This window comes from Salmo salar, chromosome 11 (genome assembly GCF_965601325.2).
Source record: "Salmo salar chromosome 11, fSalSal1, whole genome shotgun sequence".
Classification (NCBI taxonomy): Eukaryota; Metazoa; Chordata; class Actinopteri; order Salmoniformes; family Salmonidae; genus Salmo; species Salmo salar.
This window is the reverse complement of record NC_138301.1, coordinates 75,982,088-76,000,129: the sequence shown is the minus strand read 5'-3', so window position 1 is coordinate 76,000,129 and position 18,042 is coordinate 75,982,088. Positions and strand designations below refer to the sequence as shown.

The 18,042-nt window shown below is 43.0% G+C and overlaps 1 protein-coding gene across 2 annotated transcripts in view; it reads right to left on the bottom strand.

The window, feature by feature from the left end:
* The window catches only part of LOC106562833 (outer dense fiber protein 2), a 43,058-nt gene extending 28,427 nt beyond the window's left edge, over nucleotides 1-14,631 (bottom strand). For both annotated transcript variants that reach the window (XM_014127869.3, XM_014127873.3), the window contains exon 1: nucleotides 14,479-14,631. In XM_014127869.3, the coding sequence (XP_013983344.1) occupies nucleotides 14,479-14,481 (3 nt within the window). In that variant the 5' untranslated portion in view covers nucleotides 14,482-14,631. The remainder of the gene's footprint in view (nucleotides 1-14,478) is intronic.
* Between the last annotated feature and the right edge of the window lie 3,411 nt (nucleotides 14,632-18,042).

Here is an 18,042-nt window from a genome sequence, read left to right as displayed (position 1 = left end):
TTGCGAACTAATTTGCCAGAATTTTACGGAACTATGAAATAACATTGAAGGTTGTGCGATGTAACAGGAATATTTAGACTTATGGATGCCACCCGTTAGATAAAATACGGAACGGTTCCGTATGTCACTGAAAGAATAATGTTTTCGAGATGATAGTTTCCGGATTTGACCATATTAATGACCATAATATGTCAGTTTATTATATTATAGTTAAGTCTATGATTTGATATTTGATAGAGCAGTCTGACTGAGCGGTGGTAGGCAGCAGCAGGCTCGTAATAGTCAAAGGTATATGGTTTAGAGAGAAATAGTTCACGCGTCATAATTCCTGTAATAACTTGCGGCTGAACTTGAAAGGGGTTCCTTCGTTATTTTACCGTTCATGTCTTCCATAGACAATGTCTTGATCTACTTCAAATAAGGTCTGTGTTTTGTGCTTAAACCGCCTCGGGGTTTTGATACCCGTGTAAATCTCACTAGGTAACGTTTGTCAACATATTTTCATAAATCCACTCTACAAAAAAAATTATCTTCGCTTATATTGATCAGAGTTATATCCTATGGATATCTACACAGTTATAAAATTGGCAAGGTGGTGTAAGCCTAAACCAAACACAGACCTTATTTTAAGTAAATCTAAAAATATCCTATGGAATAAATGAAGGAACCGCTTTTCAGATTTTGCTAGGGTGTCATGGGAATTATGACTCGCACTTTGGTAGTCAATTCTTACCATGCCCATTATTAAAATAGGATTTTCTGCATATAGAAATTACAGTTTTTGTTTTCATCATTCATCACAGGTAACTTAAACTCTATTTTTATTATTCAAACAGTTGAGAGTATTTGTCTCCTAAGCAGACTCTTCAGTATCGTTGTCACTTCAGAGCTGTGTGTGTGTGTGTATATACACTGCTCAAAAAAATAAAGGGAACACTTAAACAACACAATGTAACTCCAAGTCAATCACACTTCTGTGAAATCAAACTGTCCACTTAGGAAGCAACACTGATTGACAATAAATTTCACATGCTGTTGTGCAAATGGAATAGAAAACAGGTGGAAATTATAGGCAATTAGCAAGACACCCCCAATAAAGGAGTGGTTCTGCAGGTGGTAACCACAGACCACTTCTCAGTTCTTATGCTTCCTGGCTGATGTTTTGGTCACTTTTACATTACATTACATTACATTTAAGTCATTTAGCAGACGCTCTTATCCAGAGCGACTTACAAAATGGTGCATTCACCTTATGATATCCAGTGGAACAACCACTTTACAATAGTGCATCTAAATATTTTAAGGGGGGGGGGGTTAGAAGGATTACTTTATCCTATCCTAGGTATTCCTTAAAGAGGTGGGGTTTCAGGTGTCTCCGGAAGGTGGTGATTGACTCCGCTGTCCTGGCGTCGTGAGGGAGCTTGTTCCACCATTGGGGTGCCAGAGCAGCGAACAGTTTTGACTGGGCTGAGCGGGAACTGTGCTTCCTCAGAGGTAGGGGGGCCAGCAGGCCAGTGGTGGATGAACGCAGTGCCCTTGTTTGGGTGTAGGGCCTGATCAGAGCCTTAAGGTATGGAGGTGCCGTTCCCTTCACAGCTCCGTAGGCAATCACCATGGTCTTGTAGCGGATGCGAGCTTCAACTGGAAGCCAGTGGAGAGAGCGGAGGAGCGGGGTGACGTGAGAGAACTTGGGAAGGTTGAACACCAGACGGGCTGCGGCGTTCTGGATGAGTTGTAGGGGTTTAATGGCACAGGCAGGGAGCCCAGCCAACAGCGAGTTGCAGTAATCCAGACGGGAGATGACAAGTGCCTGGATTAGGACCTGCGCCGCTTCCTGAATTTTGAATGCTGGCGGTGCTTTCACTCTAGTGGTAGCATGAGACGGAGTCTACAACCCACACAAGTGGCTCAGGTAGTGCAGCTCATCCAGGATGGCACATCAATGCGAGCTGTGGCAAGAAGGTTTGCTGTGTCTGTCAGCGTAGTGTCCAGAGCATGGAGGCGCTACCAGGAGACAGGCCAGTACATCAGGAGACGTGGAGGAGGCCGTAGGAGGGCAACAACCCAGCAGCAGGACCGCTACCTCCACCTTTGTGCTAGAAGGAGCAGGAGAAGCACTGCCAGAGCTCTGCAAAATGACCTCCAGCAGGCCACAAATGTGCATGTGTCTGCTCAAACGGTCAGAAACAGACTCCATGAGGGTGGTATGAGGGCCCGACGTCCACAGGTGGGGGTTGTGCTTACAGCCCAACACCGTGCAGGACGTTTGTCATTTGCCAGAGAACACCAAGATTGGCAAATTTGCCACTGGCGCCCTGTGCTCTTCACAGATGAAAGCAGGTTCACACTGAGCATGTGACAGACGTGACAGAGTCTGGAGACGCCGTGGAGAACGTTCTGGTGCCTGCAACATCCTCCAGCATGACCGGTTTGGCGTTGGGTCAGTCATGGTGTGGGGTGGCATTTCTTTGGGGGGCCGCACAGACCTCCATGTGCTCGCCAGATGTAGCCTGACTGCCATTAGGTACCGAGATGAGATCCTCAGACCCCTTGTGAGACCATATGCTGGTGCGGTTGGCCCTGGGTTCCTCCTAATGCAAGACAATGCTAGACCTCATGTGGCTGGAGTGTGTCAGCAGTTCCTGCAAGAGGAAGGCATTGATGCTATGGACTGGCCCGCCCGTTCCCCAGACCTGAATCCAATTGAGAACATCTGGGACATCATGTCTCGCTCCATCCACCAACGCCACGTTGCACCACAGACTGTCCAGGAGTTGGCGGATGCTTTAGTCCAGGTCTGGGAGGAGTTCCCTCAGGAGACCATCCGCCACCTCATCAGGAGCATGCCCAGGCGTTGTAGGGAGGTCATACAGGCACGTGGAGGCCACAAACACTACTGAGCCTCATTTTGACTTGTTTTAAGGACATTACATCAAAGTTGGATCAGCCTGTAGTGTGGTTTTCCACTTTAATTTTCAGTGTGACTCCAAATCCAGACCTCCATGGGTTGATAAATTGAATTTCCAATGATTATTTTTGTGTGATTTTGTTGTCTGTACATTCAACTATGTAAAGAAAAAAGTATTTAATAAGATTATTTCATTCATTCAGATCTAGGATATGTTATTTTAGTGTTCCCTTTATTTTTTTGAGCAGTGTATATACACACATATTAAAAAAAAAATCATAATAATAAATCGGCCACATTAATCGGTATCGGCCTTTTTGGTCCTCCAATAATCGGTATCGGCATTGAAAAATCATGATCGGTCGACCTCTAAATTACGCCCCATTCAAAAAATGTAGAACTAGGAATAGATATAGCCCTTGGTTCACTCCAGACCTGTCTGCCCTTGACCAGCACAAAAACATCCTGTGGCGTTCTGCATTAGCATCGAATAGCCGCCGTGATATGCAACTTTTTGGGGAATTTAGGAACCAATATACACAGTCAGTTAGGAAAGCTAAGGCTAGCTTTTTCAAACAGAAATTTGCAACCTGTAGTACAAACTCAAAAACGTTCTGGGACACTGTAAAGTCCATGGAGAATAGGAGCACCTCCTCCCAGCTGCCCACTGCACTGAGGCTAGGAAACACTGTCACTACCGATAAATCCACAATAATTGAGAATTTCAATAAGCATTTTTCTACGGCTGGCCATGCTTTCCACCTGGCTACCCCTACCCCGGTCAACAGCCCTGCGCTCCCCACAGCAACTCACCTTAACCTCCCCCACTTCTCCTTCACCCAAATCCAGATAGCTGATGTTCTGAAAGAGCGGCAAAATCTGGACCCCTACAAATCAGCCGGGCTAGACAATCTGGACCCTCTCTTTCTAAAATGATCTGCCGAAATTATTGCAACCCCTATCACTAACCTGTTCAACCTCTATATCGTATCGTCTGAGATTCCCATAGATTGGAAAGCTGCCGCGGTCATCCCCCTCTTCAAAGGGGGAGACACTCTTGACCCAAACTGCTACAGACCTATATCTATCCTACCCTGCCTTTCTAAGGTCTTTGAAAGCCAAGTTAACAAACAGATTACTGACCATTCCGAATCTCACCGTACCTTCTCCGCTATGCAATCTTGTTTCAGAGCTGGTCATGGGTGCACCTCAGCCACGCTCAAGGTCCTAAACGATATCATAACCGCCATCGATAAGAGACATTACTGTGCAGCCGTATTCATCGACCTGGCTAAGGCTTTCGACTCTGTCAATCACAACATTCTCATTGGCAGACTCAACAGCCTTGGTTTCTCAAATGATTGCCTCGCTTGGTTCACCAACTACTTCTCCGATAGAGTTCAGTATGTCAAATCGGAAGGCCTGTTGTCCGGACGTCTGGAAGTCACAATGGGGGTGCCACAGGGTTCAATTCTCGGGCCGACTCTCTTCTCTGTATACATCAATGATGTCGCTCTCGCTGTTGGTGATTATTTGACCCACCTCTACACAGACGACACCATTCGCTATACCTCTGGCCCTTCGTTGGACACTGTGTTAACTAACCTCCAGATGAGCTTCAATGCCATACAACTCTCCTTCCGTGGCCTCCAACTGCTCTTAAATGCAAGTAAAACTAAATGCATGCCCGCACCTGCATGCCCGATCGCTGCCGGCACCTGCCCACCCATCCAGCATCACTACTCTGGACGGTGGACAACTACAAATACCTAGGTGTCTGGTTAGACTGTAAAACTCTCCTTCCAGACTCACATTAAACATCTCTAATCCAAAATGAATTTCCTATTTCGCAACAAAGCATCCTTCACTCATGCTGCCAAACATACCCTCGTAAAACTGACCATTCTACCGATGCTCGACTTCGGCGATGTCATTTACAAAATAGCCTCCAACACTCTACTCAACAAATTGGATGCAGTCTACCACAGTGCCATCCGTTTTGTCACCAAAGCCCCATATACTACCCACCACTGCAACCTGTATGCTCTCGTTGGCTGGCCCTCACTTCATATTCGTCGCCAAACCCACTGGCTCCAGGTCATCTACATGTCTCTGCTAGGTAAAGACCAGCCTTATCTCAGCTCACTAGTCACCATAGCAGCATCCACCCTTAGCACGCGCTCCAGCAGTTATATCTCACTGGTCACCCCCAAAGCCAATTCTTCCTTTGGCCGCCTCTCCTTCCAGTTCTCTGCTGCCAATGACTGGAACGAACTGCTAAAATCTCTGAAGCTGGAGACTTACCTCGCTCACTAGCTTTAAGCACCAGCTGTCAGAGCAGCTCACAGATCACAGCCCCTGTACATAGCTCATCTGTAAATAGCCCATCCAATCTACCTCATCCCCATACTGTATTTATTTATCTTGCTGCTATGCACCCCAGTATCTCAACTTGCATATTTATCTTGTGCACATCCTACCATTCCAGTGTTTATTGCTATTTTGTAATTATTTCACCACCATGGCCTATTTATTGCCTTACCCCTCTTATCCTACCTCATTTGCACATGCTGTATATACATTTTTCTACTGTATTATTGATTGTATGTTTGTTTATTCCATGTGTAACTCTGTGTTGTTGTATGTGTCGAACTGCTTTGCTTTATCTTGGCCAGGTCGCAGTTGTAAATGAGAACTTGTTCTCAACTAGCCTACCTGGTTAAATAAAGGTGAAATAAAAATAAATATACCAGGATGTGTCAGAGGAAGGCCCTAAATTGTCAAAGGCTCCATCCACCAAAGTCATAGACTGTTCTCTCTGATACCACACGGCAAAGGGTACCGATGCACCAAGTCTGGAACCGATGCACCAAGTCTGGAACCAACAGGACCCTGAACAGCTTCTACCACCAAGCCATAAGTCTGTGAAATAGTTATTTAAATAGTTAACCAATAAGCTGCATTGACCCTTTTTGCACTAACTATTTTGACTCATCACATGCGCTGCGGCTAACATTTATTATCTGTCAATTTATTCCTAGTTATGTACATATCGACTAGAGGTCGACCGATTATGATTTTCAATGCCGATAGCGATTATTGGAGGCCCGTGAAAGCCGATACCGATTAATCGGACGATTTTTATTTATTTTTAATAATGACAATTACAACAATACTGAATGAACACTTATTTTAACTTAATACAATACATCAATAAAATCTATTTAGCCTCAAATAAATAATGAAACATGTTCAATTTGGTTTAAATAATGTAAAAACAAAGTGTTGGAGAAGAAAGTAAAAGTGCAATATGTGCCATGTAAGAAAGCTAACGTTTAAGTTCCTTGCTCAGAACATGAGAACATATGAAAGCTGGTGGTTCCTTTTAACATGAGTCTTCAATATTCCCAGGTAAGAAGTTTTAGGTTGTAGTTATTATAGGAATTATAGGACTATTTCTCTCTATACGATTTGTATTTCATATACCTTTGACTATTGGATGTTCTTATAGGCACTTTAGTATTGCCAGTGTAACAGTATAGCTTCCGTCCCTCTCCTCGCTCCTACCTGGGATCAAACCAGGAACACATCGACAACAGCCACCCTCGAAGCAGCGTTACCCATGCAGAGCAAGGGGAACAACTACTCCAAGTCTCAGAGCGAGTGACGTTTGAAACGCTATTAGCGCGCACCCCGCTAACTAGCTAGCCATTTCACATCGGTTACACCAGCCTAATCTTGGGAGTTGATAGGCTTGAAGTCATAAACAGCGCAATGCTTGAAGCATTGCGAAGAGCTGCTGGCAAAATGCACGTAAGTGCTGTTTGAATGAATGCTTACGAGCCTGCTGGTGCCTACCACCGCTCAGTCAGACTGCTCTATCAAATCATAGATGTAATTATAATATAATAAACACACAGAAATACGAGCCTTAGGTCATTAATATGGTCGAATCCGGAAACTATCATCTCGAAAACAAAACGTTTTTTTTCCTTCAGTGAAATACGGAACCGTTCCGTATTTTATCTAAAGGGTGGCATCTCTAAGTCTAAATATTCCTGTTAAATTGCACAACCTTCAATGTTATGTCATAATTACGTAAAATTCAGGCAAATTAGTTCGCAACGAGCCAGGTGGCCCAAACGGTTGCATATACCCTGACTCTGCGTGCAATGAACGCAAAATGACACAATTTCACCTGGTTAATATTGCCTGCTAACCTGGATTTCTTTTAGCTAAATATGCAGGTTTAAAAATATATACTTCTGTGTATTGATTTTAAGAAAGACATTGATGTTTACGGTTAGGTACACGTTGGAGCAATGACAGTCCTTTTTCGCGAATGCGCACCGCATCGATTATATGCAACGTAGGACAGGCTAGATAAACTAGTAATATCATCAACCATGTGTAGTTAACTAGTGATTATGATTGATTGATTGATTGATTGCAGGCTCCTGGTGGAGTGCAATGTAAAGCAGGTGGTTAGAGCGTTTGACTAGTTAACCGTAAGGTTGCAAGATTGAATCCCCGAGCTAACAAGGTAAAAATCTGTCGTTCTGCCCCTGAACAAGGCAGTTAACCCATCGTTCCTAGGCCGTCATTGAAAATAAGAATGTGTTCTAAACTGAGTTGCCTAGTTAAATAAAGGTGTAAATATATATATATATATATATATATATAATAATTTTGTAAAAGAATATATACATATTTTTTTAAATCTTGAAATCGGCCCTAATTAATCGGCTATTCCGATTAATCGGTCGACCTCTAATATCTACCTCGATTACCTCATACCCCCGCACATCGACTCGGTTCTGGTACCCCGTGTATATAGCAATGGTATTGTTACTCATTGTGTGCAAAAGGTACTGCAAAAGAGTTACAAGGTGTGTTGAATGAAAGAATCTTGTCGGCCTGGTGTAGGATCAGTTAGGGTCAAAGTAGTGGAATGTTCTAAAAAAATAAAATAAAATTACAGTGGTACAGTTGAAGTCGGAAGTTTACATACACTTAGGTTGGAGTCATTAAAACTCATTTTTCAACCACTCCACAAATTTCTTGTTAACAAACTATAGTTTTGGCAAGTCGGTTAGGACATCTACTTTGTGCATGACACAAGTAATTTTTAAAACAATTGTTTACAGACAGATTATTTCACTTATAATTCACTGTATCACAATTCCAGTGGGTCAGAAGTTTACATACACTAAGTTGACTGTGCCTTTAAACAGCTTGGAAAATTCCAGAAAATTATGTCATGGCATTAGAGGCTTCTGATAGGCTAATTGACATCATTTGAGTCAATTGGAGGTGTACCTGTGGATGTATTTCAAGGCCTACCTTCAAACTCAGTGCATCTTTGCTTGACATCATGGGAAAATCAAAAGAAATCAGCCAAGACCTCAGAAAAAAAAATTGTAGACCTCCACAAGTCTGGTTCATCCTTGCAAACAATTTCAAAAACCCTAAAGGTACCACGTTCATCTTTACAAACAATAGTACGCAAGTATAAACACCATGGGACCATGCAGCCGTCATACCGCTCAGGAAGGAGATGTGTTCTGTATCCTAGAGATGAACATACTTCGGTGCGAAATGTGCAAATCAATCCCAGGACAACAGCAAAGGACCTTGTGAAGATGCTGGAGAAAACAGGTACAAAAGTATCTATATCCACAGTAAAACGAGTCCTATATCGACAAAACCTGAAAGGCCGCTCAGCAAGGAAGAAGCCCCTGCTCGAAAACGGCCATAAAAAAAGCCAGACTACGGTTTGCAACTGCACATGGGGACAAAGATCGTACTTTTTTGATAAATGTCCTCTGGTCTGATGAAACAAAAATAGAAATGTTTGGCCATAACTGGTCGCCCCCAAAGCCAATTCCTCTTTTGGCTGCTTTTCCTTCCAGTTCTCTGCTACCAATGACTGGAACGAATTGCAGAAATCGTAGAAACTGGAGACAAATATCTCCCTCACTAACTTTAAGCACCAGCTGTCAGAGCAGCTCATAGATCACTGCAACTGTACACAGCCCATCTGTAAATAGCCCATCCAACTACCTCATCCCCATACTGTTATTTATTATTTATTTTTTGCTCCTTTGCACCCCAGTATCTCTACTTGCACATTCATCTTTTGCACATCTATCACTCCAGTGTTTAATTGTTAAATTGTCATTATTTTGCACACACTGTATATACTTTTTCTCTATTGTGTTACTGACTGTATGTTTGTTTATTCCATGTGTAACTCTGTATTGCTGTTTGTGTCGCACTGCTTTGCTTTATCTTGGCCAGGTCGCAGTTGTAAATGAGAACTTGTTCTCAACTAGCCTACCTGGTTAAATAAAGGTGAAATAAAACAAATAAATAAAAATAATGACCATCATTATGTTTGGAGGAAAAAGGGGGAGGCTTGCAAGCCAAAGAACACCATCCCAACCGTGAAGCACAGGGGTGGCAGCATCATGTTGTGGGGGTGCTTTGCTGCAGGAGGGACTGGTGCACTTCACAAAATAGATGGCATCACGGGGGAGTAAAATGATGTGGATATATTGAAGCAACATCTCAAGACATCAGTCAGGAAGATAAAGCTTGTTCGCAAATGGGTCTTCCAAATGGACAATGACCCCAAGCATACTTCCAAATTTGTGGCAAAATGGCTTAAGGACAACAAAGTCAAGGTATTGGAGTGGCCATCACAAAGCCCTGACCTCGATCCCATAGAAAATGTGTTGGCAGAACTGAAAAAGCATGTGCGAGCAAGGAGGCCTACAAACCTGACTCAGTTACACCAGCTCTGTCAGGGGGAATGGGCCAAAATCCACCCAACGTGTTGTGGGAAGCTTATGGAAGGCAACCCGAAACGTTTGACCCAAGTTAAACAATTTAAAGGCAATGCTACCAAATACTAATTGAGCGTATGTCAACGTCTGACCCACTATTATTCTGACATTTCACATTCTTAAAATAAAGTGGTGATCTTAACTGACCTAAGACGGAATTTGTACTCTGATTAAATGTCAGGAATTGTGAAAAAACATTTGACTAAGGTGTATGAAAACTTCCGACTTCAACTGTATATACAGTGCCTTCGGAAAGTATTCAGACCCCTTGACTTTTTCCACATTTTGTTAGGTTACAGCCTTATTCTAAAATAGATACAAATCCCCCCCCCCCCATCAATCTACACACAGTACCCAAATAATGACAAGGCAAAAACAGGTTTTCAGATGTTTTTGCAAATGTATAAAAAATAAAAAATACTGAAGTATCACATTTACATAAGTATTCAGACCCTTTACTCAGTACTTTGTTGAAGCACCTTTGGAAGTGATCACAGCCTTGTGTCTTCTTGGGTATGATGCCACAAGCTTGGAACACCTGTACTTGGGGAGTTTCTCCTATTCTTCTCAGCAGATCCTCTCAAGATCTGTCAGGTTGGATGTGGAGCGTTGCTGCACAGCTATTTTCAGGTCTCACCAGAGATGTTCAATCAGGTTCGGGCTCAGGGTGGGTTGGGCCACACAAGGGCATTCAGAGACTTGTCCTGAAGCCACTCCAAGGTTCTCTTGGCTCTGTGCTTAGGATCGTTGTCCTGTTGGAAGGTGAACCTTTGCCCCAGTCTGAGGTGCTGAGTACTCTGGAGCAGATTTTCATCAAGCATCTCCCTGTACTTTGCTCAGTTTATCTTTGCCTCGATCCTGACTAGCCTCCCAGTCCTGCCGCTGAAATACTTCCCCACAGCATGATGCTGCCACCACCATGCTTCACCGTAGGGATGGTGCCAGGTTTCCTCCAGATGTGACGCTTGGCATTCAGGCCAAAGAGTTCAATCTTGGGTTCATCAGACCAGAGAATCTTGTTTCTCATGGTTTGAGTGTCTTTAGGTGCCTTTCAGCAAACTCCGAGCCATCTGTCATGCTGCAGAGATGGTCATCCTTCTGGAAGATTCTCCAATCTCCACAGAGGAACTCTAGAGCTCTGTCAGAGTGACCATCGGGTTCTTAGTCATCTCCCTGACCAAGACCCTTCTCCCCCGATTGCTCAGTTTGGCCACGTGACCAGGTCCAGGAAGAGTCTTGGTGGTTCCAAACTTCTTCCATTTAAGAATGATGGAGGCCACTGTGTTCTTGGGGACCTTCAATGCTGCAGAAATGTTTTGGTACCCTTCCCCAGATCTGTGTCTCAACACAATCCTGTCTCAGAGCTCTACGGACAATTCCTTCGACCTCATGACTTGGTTTTTGCTCGGACATACACGGTCAACTGCGGGACCTTATATAGACAGTTGTGTAACTTTCCAAATCATCCCGGAGTCGCCTCTTCACTGTTGACGTTGAGACTAAAGGTCGACCGATTAATCGGCATGGCTGATTAATTATGGCCGATTTCATAACAATCGGTAATCTGCCCTTTTGGACGCCGATTACATTGCAATCCACGTGGAGACTGCGTGGCAGGCTGACCACCTGTTACGCGAGTGAAGCATCAAAAGGACCTTGTGGCTGCAAGGAGCCATGGTAAGTTGCTAGCTAGCATTAAACTTATCTTATAAAAAACAATCAATCTTCACATAATCACTAGTTAACTACACATGATTGATGATATTACTAGGTTAACTAGCTTGTCCTGCGTTGCATATAATCAAAGCGGTGCCTGTTAATTTGCCATCAAATCACAGCCTACTTCAAATTTGCCAAACGGGTGATGATTTAACAAAAGCACATTTGCGAAAAAAGCACAATCGTTGCACAAATGTACCTAACCACGAACATCAACGCCTTTCTTAAAATTCATACACAGAAGTATATTTTCTAAAACCTGCATATTTAGTTAAAATAAATGCATGTTAGCAGGCAATATTAACTAGGCAAATTGTGCCACTTCTCTTGCGTTCAGTGCAAGCAAAGTCAGGGTATGTGCAGCCGTTTGGGCCACCTGGCTTGTTGCGAACTGTGTGAAGACCATTTCCTAACAAAGACCGTAATTAATTTGCCTGAATATTACATAATTATGACATAACATTGAAGGTTGTGCAATGTAACGGCAATATTTAGACTTAGGGATGCCACCCGTTCGATTAAAAAAGAGAACGGTTCCGTATTTCACTGAAAGAATAAACGTTTTGTTTTCGAAATTAAGGTTTCCGGATTTGACCATATTAATGACCAAAGGCTCGTATTTCTGTGTATTTATTATAATTAAGTCTATGATTTGATATTTGATAGAGCAGTCTGACTGAGCGGTGGTAGGCAGGAGCAGGCTCGTAAGCATTCATTCAAACAGCACTTTACTGTGTTTGCCAGCAGCTCTTAGCAATGCTTGAGGCACAGCGCTGTTTATGACTTCAAGCCTATCAACTCCCGAGATTAGGCTGGCAATACTAGTGCCTATAAGAACATCCAATAGTCAAAGGTATATGAAATACAAATGGTATAGAGAGAAATAGTCGTCGCATCATAATTCCTATAATAACTACAACCTAAAACTTCTTAACTGGGAATATTGAAGACTCATGTTAAAAATAACCACCAGCTTTCATATGTTCTCATGTTCTGAGCAAGGAACTTAAACGTTAGCCTTTTTACATGCACATTTTTACTTTCTTCTCCAACACTGTGTTTTCACATTATTTAAACCAAATTGAACATGTTTCATTATTTATTTGAGACTAAATAGATTTTATTTATGTATTATGTTAAAATAAGTGTTCATTCAGAATTGTAATTGTCAATATTACAAATATATGAAAATCGTCTGATTAATTGGTATCAGCTTTTTTTGGTCCTCCAATAATCAGTATCGGCGTTGAAAAATCATAATCAGTCGACCTCTAGAATCTAGTACTCAAAGCATTCGGTTTCAATTATTTAGCTAGTAAGTGCAGCTAGCTAGTTTTGCCTACTCAGAGGGATGCTATGTTAGCTAGCTGGTTATGACTATCCAACACAACACTGGAACTATTCCAATTCAAGGTAAGCTTTTGGTTTGACTAATTTATTGCCACCGGGGCCTCCTGGTGTAAGTGCTAAACTGCTTACTGACTGTACACTGTAACATTACTGCATTATTGTAGCGGGTTTACTAACCTGTTAGTTCTATTAGCTATGTTGATTGATGTTACTTTAGCTAATATGGTGACAACAATGTAGGCTGTCTGTAGCAGTTATGATATGGCTTGGAAAGGTTTTTTTGCCTGGTCTCATGCAGCTGATGTGTTGTGCATTGAAGTCCAGAAGTGAAAAGGTGAGAGGAAGAGAGCGCATAGATTTGAGAAGGAACACAATGTGGCTGCTATGAAAGTGCACTGTGTTTACACATTATCAGGGGAGTATTCATTCCTCCGATTCTGTTGAAAAACGTTTCTTAAACGAATGCAAACGGAACTTAACTGAGATAAACATACCTGAATTTGTCCAATGGAAACTCTTGTTTGCAACTGTTGGACTAATGATTATTGAACGTGTCACTGTCTGTCAACTCAAATGTTTCTCTCGACCTTTGTTTACCTACGTTGTAAACTTTCATTCATAGACTAGGTTGTTGCAACCTCATGATGGGTAAAGGGATCATTTCAGTATCATGTAGTAGCCTAAACCTTTTACATTGAACTGGGTGAATGGGATATGAATGACAGTCATCCAATATGCTGTAATATAAATAAGGCCATGCTCATAAAATATGTTTTGTTCTCCCTCATCTTAAACGCCCCTGACCGCCACTGTACCTGTCTCCTGTTATGTTGACTGAAGAAGGTGAGGAGAGTTGTAGCTAATACACCCTAGCAGGTTATAAAGAATGTAGATAGTCTTGTTCTTTCTACATAACAGTATTCTCTCTTGAACGGAGTTCCTCGAGTTTCCCTGCCCTAGCCTGCCTGTGCTCGATATCGACATAGGCATACATTTATTGCTTTAAAATGTATTATTGGCACTGGCAGCTAAACTTAACACTAAATAGACACTTCTTAAATATACATGTCACAATTCCAGACATAACAATGCACAATGTATATTTTTCTGACCATTAATCCGCTCACTTTGCCTGCACTGCTTCACGTTGACGCGAGAGAAATAGACTTGCTTTCTAATTTGAAGTAACGTTACATGGCGGCGTTGACTCTCGCGGCCCGTCTGTTCTCTCTCATTCAATTCGGTGCATTCTAATTCCAGCCTGTACACGCTCGTAAAAATAAACACTTGTCGTTTGATTTTGGCTTCAGAGTAAATTGAAGCCAGTGTGCTAACGTTACTGTAGTTCCACCTCTTCCTTCCCAATACAATCCAATTTGTCAGACTGAAGCTGCAACTTGTTGAGCAGGCGCTTGTAACTGCCAATCAAAATATAAGTAGTTAGTAAGATAGCCACTATCTAGTAAGCTAGACAGATATAAATAGCTAAAGAAATGCAGTAATGTGTGGTAGCTAGCTAACGTTAGATGGCAAGCTAAACCACGGGCTTTGGCTAAACAGAGTTTACGCAAAGGAGACTGCGATGTGTACAAATTGATTTAGCTAAAATAACCAATTGTTTAAGTACCTTTAAGAACACCAGAAGTAACTCACCATGTGACAATCCAAATATTCGTCGAAATTGTGGTTTATGGATATTGTGACATATATTTTACGTAGCTAGCTACCATTTCATTCAAAAGGCAAAGCAAAGACAGTGGGCAAAGCGTCCTCCAAAACACCATTCTTCCGGTAGACTAGCGTTCCGGTAGGTGATTGGCTCATTCAAAACTTTGCTGGTCTGTGAATGGAGCAAAGAGCTGACCTTTGGTGGAGTTCTGTTCCACGTTGTCAGTAGCAACCGGTCCCTACAAATCAAATCAAATCACATTTTATTTTTCAAACGCGCCGAATACCGCAGGTGTAGGTAGACCTTACCGTGAAATGCTTACTTACAAGGCCTTAACCAACAATGCAGTGTTAAGAATAATAAGACTTTAAAAAATATAAAAAATAAAAGAGCAACAATAAAATAACAACAACAACAACGCTATATACAGGCTGTACCTGTATATAGTGTATACAGGGTTAAAGGCATAGATAATAAACAGCGGGTAGCAGCAGCGTTAAAAAAAATGGGTTGGACTGTTTTCCTGGTAGCCATTTCATTAGCTATTCAGCAGTCTAATGGCTTGGGGGTAGAAGCTGCTAAGAAGCCTTTTGGATCTAGACTTGGTGTTTTTGGGGAAGAACATTGTTTGCATCCATGAGCTGGTTAGCTTTTTTTATAACGCGAGACAACTTTACCAGTATCATAGCATAAGTATCGATGAATCGTGACATATGAAATACGAGTTATAGTGTAATCCATTTTTTTTATTAACTACGTAAAAAATGTATGAACGCTTTAAATTATAATGTGACGTGCAGTCATATTCAGGTCCTGATTGGTCAACAAACTTATTTGACACGTCAACTAGTGTTATTTGACGTGTATCTTTTTTTGACTCATACTATGTCCAGCCACGCTAGTCATAGACTGTTCTCTCTGCTACCGCACAGCAAGCGGTACAAGAGCGCCAAGTCTATGTCTAAAAGGCTTCTTAATTAACAGCTTCTACCCCCAAGCCATAAGACTGCTGCATAGCTAATCAAATGGCTACCCGGACTATTTGCACTGCGCTGCACTGGATGAATTAGACTTTAGAATTGCATTGGGGGCATACTTATTTCACTGTACAGCCTTACCTATGGATTGTGGATCAATGACATGGGGTATCAGTCTACTCAGTGACACCCAGAGAACATTAGCGTCGTAGCTACATATATATGGTGGGACTCTGAAACAACTGTGAATTGAGCCACATTTATTTTCAACCTATGTGTATTGAACACTGTTCCAGCGGGAAAACAATACTGCGTGGATGTTTTGGAGTCTGATAACTCTGAGGAGGACGTTGGGAAAATATGTATATTGGGTATTGAGTAGACTGATACCCAATTTCATTGATCCCCAATCCTTAGGTAAAACTGTACAGGGCATAATGAAAGTCAATACACACAATAGGCTGACTGGAGAGGGGATTTCACACAGTCACAGTCCCGCGATAAAAGCTACAACGCTAATATTTGCGTAAACTCTTCACAGTTGTGTTCTGTGGGTGTCACCGAGTAGACTGATACCCCATTTCATTGCTTCACATTCCAACCTTGTTTAACATTATCTAGTCTAAATATGGCATGATTCCACCAATTGTAACCTTCTGCATCACTTTCAAAGAGGTACTTTTATTGTGAAGGCAAACCGCAACAACAAAAAATATATTGTGCCTAATCCTTATTGTGGCTAGCTTCACAACACAACCCGGTCCGGTCGAGCCTCAGGAAGCTAGCTGGCTGTTTATAACGTTAGATTCGGGAAACAGAGTTTAGTAGCTGGCTAGCTATTTCTTTTCATGAACTGAAGTTCAATTTCAATAGGCGAACAACAAGTGGCTACCTAGCTAATACCTACTCACAAGGATTCCTAAATCATTGCTAAGAATAATGAAAATGACAGAAATTTCTACTGGTCATTATTTTCAGGCTTGTTGTATTGGTGCTTGCTAGGTATCAAGCTAAAGCTAGCTAGCAACCCCAGAAGTTGCGGTCCAACACAACATTCTACATGCAAAGACATGCATGCATGCAAAGACCCAAACGGCATTCCATCATTTTTAGGGCCTTCCTCTGACACTGCCTGGTATAGAGGGCCTGGATGGTAGGAAGCTTGGCCCCAGTGATGTACTGTAGTGCCTTGCGGTCGGAGGCCAAGCAGTTGCCATATCAGGTGGTGATGCAACCAGTCAGGATGCACTCGATGGTGCAGGTGTATAACTTTTTGAGGATCTGAGGACCCATGCCAGTACAGGAAGGGACAAAGCACGCACCCCTGAGGGGCCCCCGTGTTGAGGATCAGCGTGTCAGATGTGTTGTTGCTAACCCTTACCAACTAAGGGCGGCCCGTCAGGAAGTTCAGGATCCAGTTGCAGAAGGAGGTGTTTAGTCCCAGGGTCCTTAGCATAGTGATGAGCTTTGAGGGCACTAGGGTGTTGAACTCTGAGCTGTAGTCAATGAACAACATTCTCACATAGGTGTTCCTTTTATCCAGGTGGGAAAGGGCAGTGTGAAGTCCAATAGAGATTGCATCATCTGTGATCTGTTGGGGCGGAATGCAAATTGAGTGGGTCTAGGGTATCTGGGATGATGGTGTTGATGTGAGCTTTCAAAGGACTTCATGGCTACAGATGTGAGTGCTACGGGTCGGTAGTCATTTAGGCAGGTTAACTTGGTATTCTTGGGCACATGGTGGTCTGCTTGAAACATGTAGGTATTGCAGACTCGGCCAGGGAGAGGTTGAAAATGTCAGTGAAGACACTTGCCAGTTGGTCAGCGCATGCTCGGAGTACACGTCCTGGTAATCCATCTGTGGCCTTGTGAATTGGTCATATTTTTTTTAAAACCAATTTATTATTTTTTTACCCCCTTTTTTGCCCCAATTTCGTCATATCCAATTGACAGTTACAGTCTTGTCACGTTGCTGCAACTCCCGTACGGACTCTGGAGAGGCGAAGGTCGAGAGCTGTACGTCCTCTGAAACACAACCCCGCCATGCCGCACTGCTTCTTGACACAATGTACGCTTAACCAGGAAGCCAGCCGCACCAATGTGTTGGAGGAAACACCATACACCTGGCGACCGTGTCAGCGTGCTTGCGCCCGGCCCGCCACAGGAGTCACTAGAGCGCGATGGGACAAGAATATCCGGGCCGGCCAAACCCTCCCCTAACCCAGACAACGCTGGGCCAATTGTGCGTCGCCTCATGGGTCTCCCGGTCGCGGCCGGCTGCGACACAGCCCGGTATCGAACTAGGATCTGTAGTAACGCAGCTAGTACTGCAATGTAGTGCCTTAGGCCGCTGCGCCACTCGGGAGGCCCTCGGCCTTGTGAATGTTGACCTGTTTTAAGGTCTTACTCACATCAGCTAAGGTGAGCCTGATCACACAGTCGTCAGGAACAGCTTGACTCGAAGCACGCATAGAAGTAATTTAGCTCGTCTGTTAGGCTCGTGTCACTGGGAATGTCGCGGCTGGGCTTCCCTTTGTAGTCCGTAATAGTTTGCAAGCCCTGCCACATCGA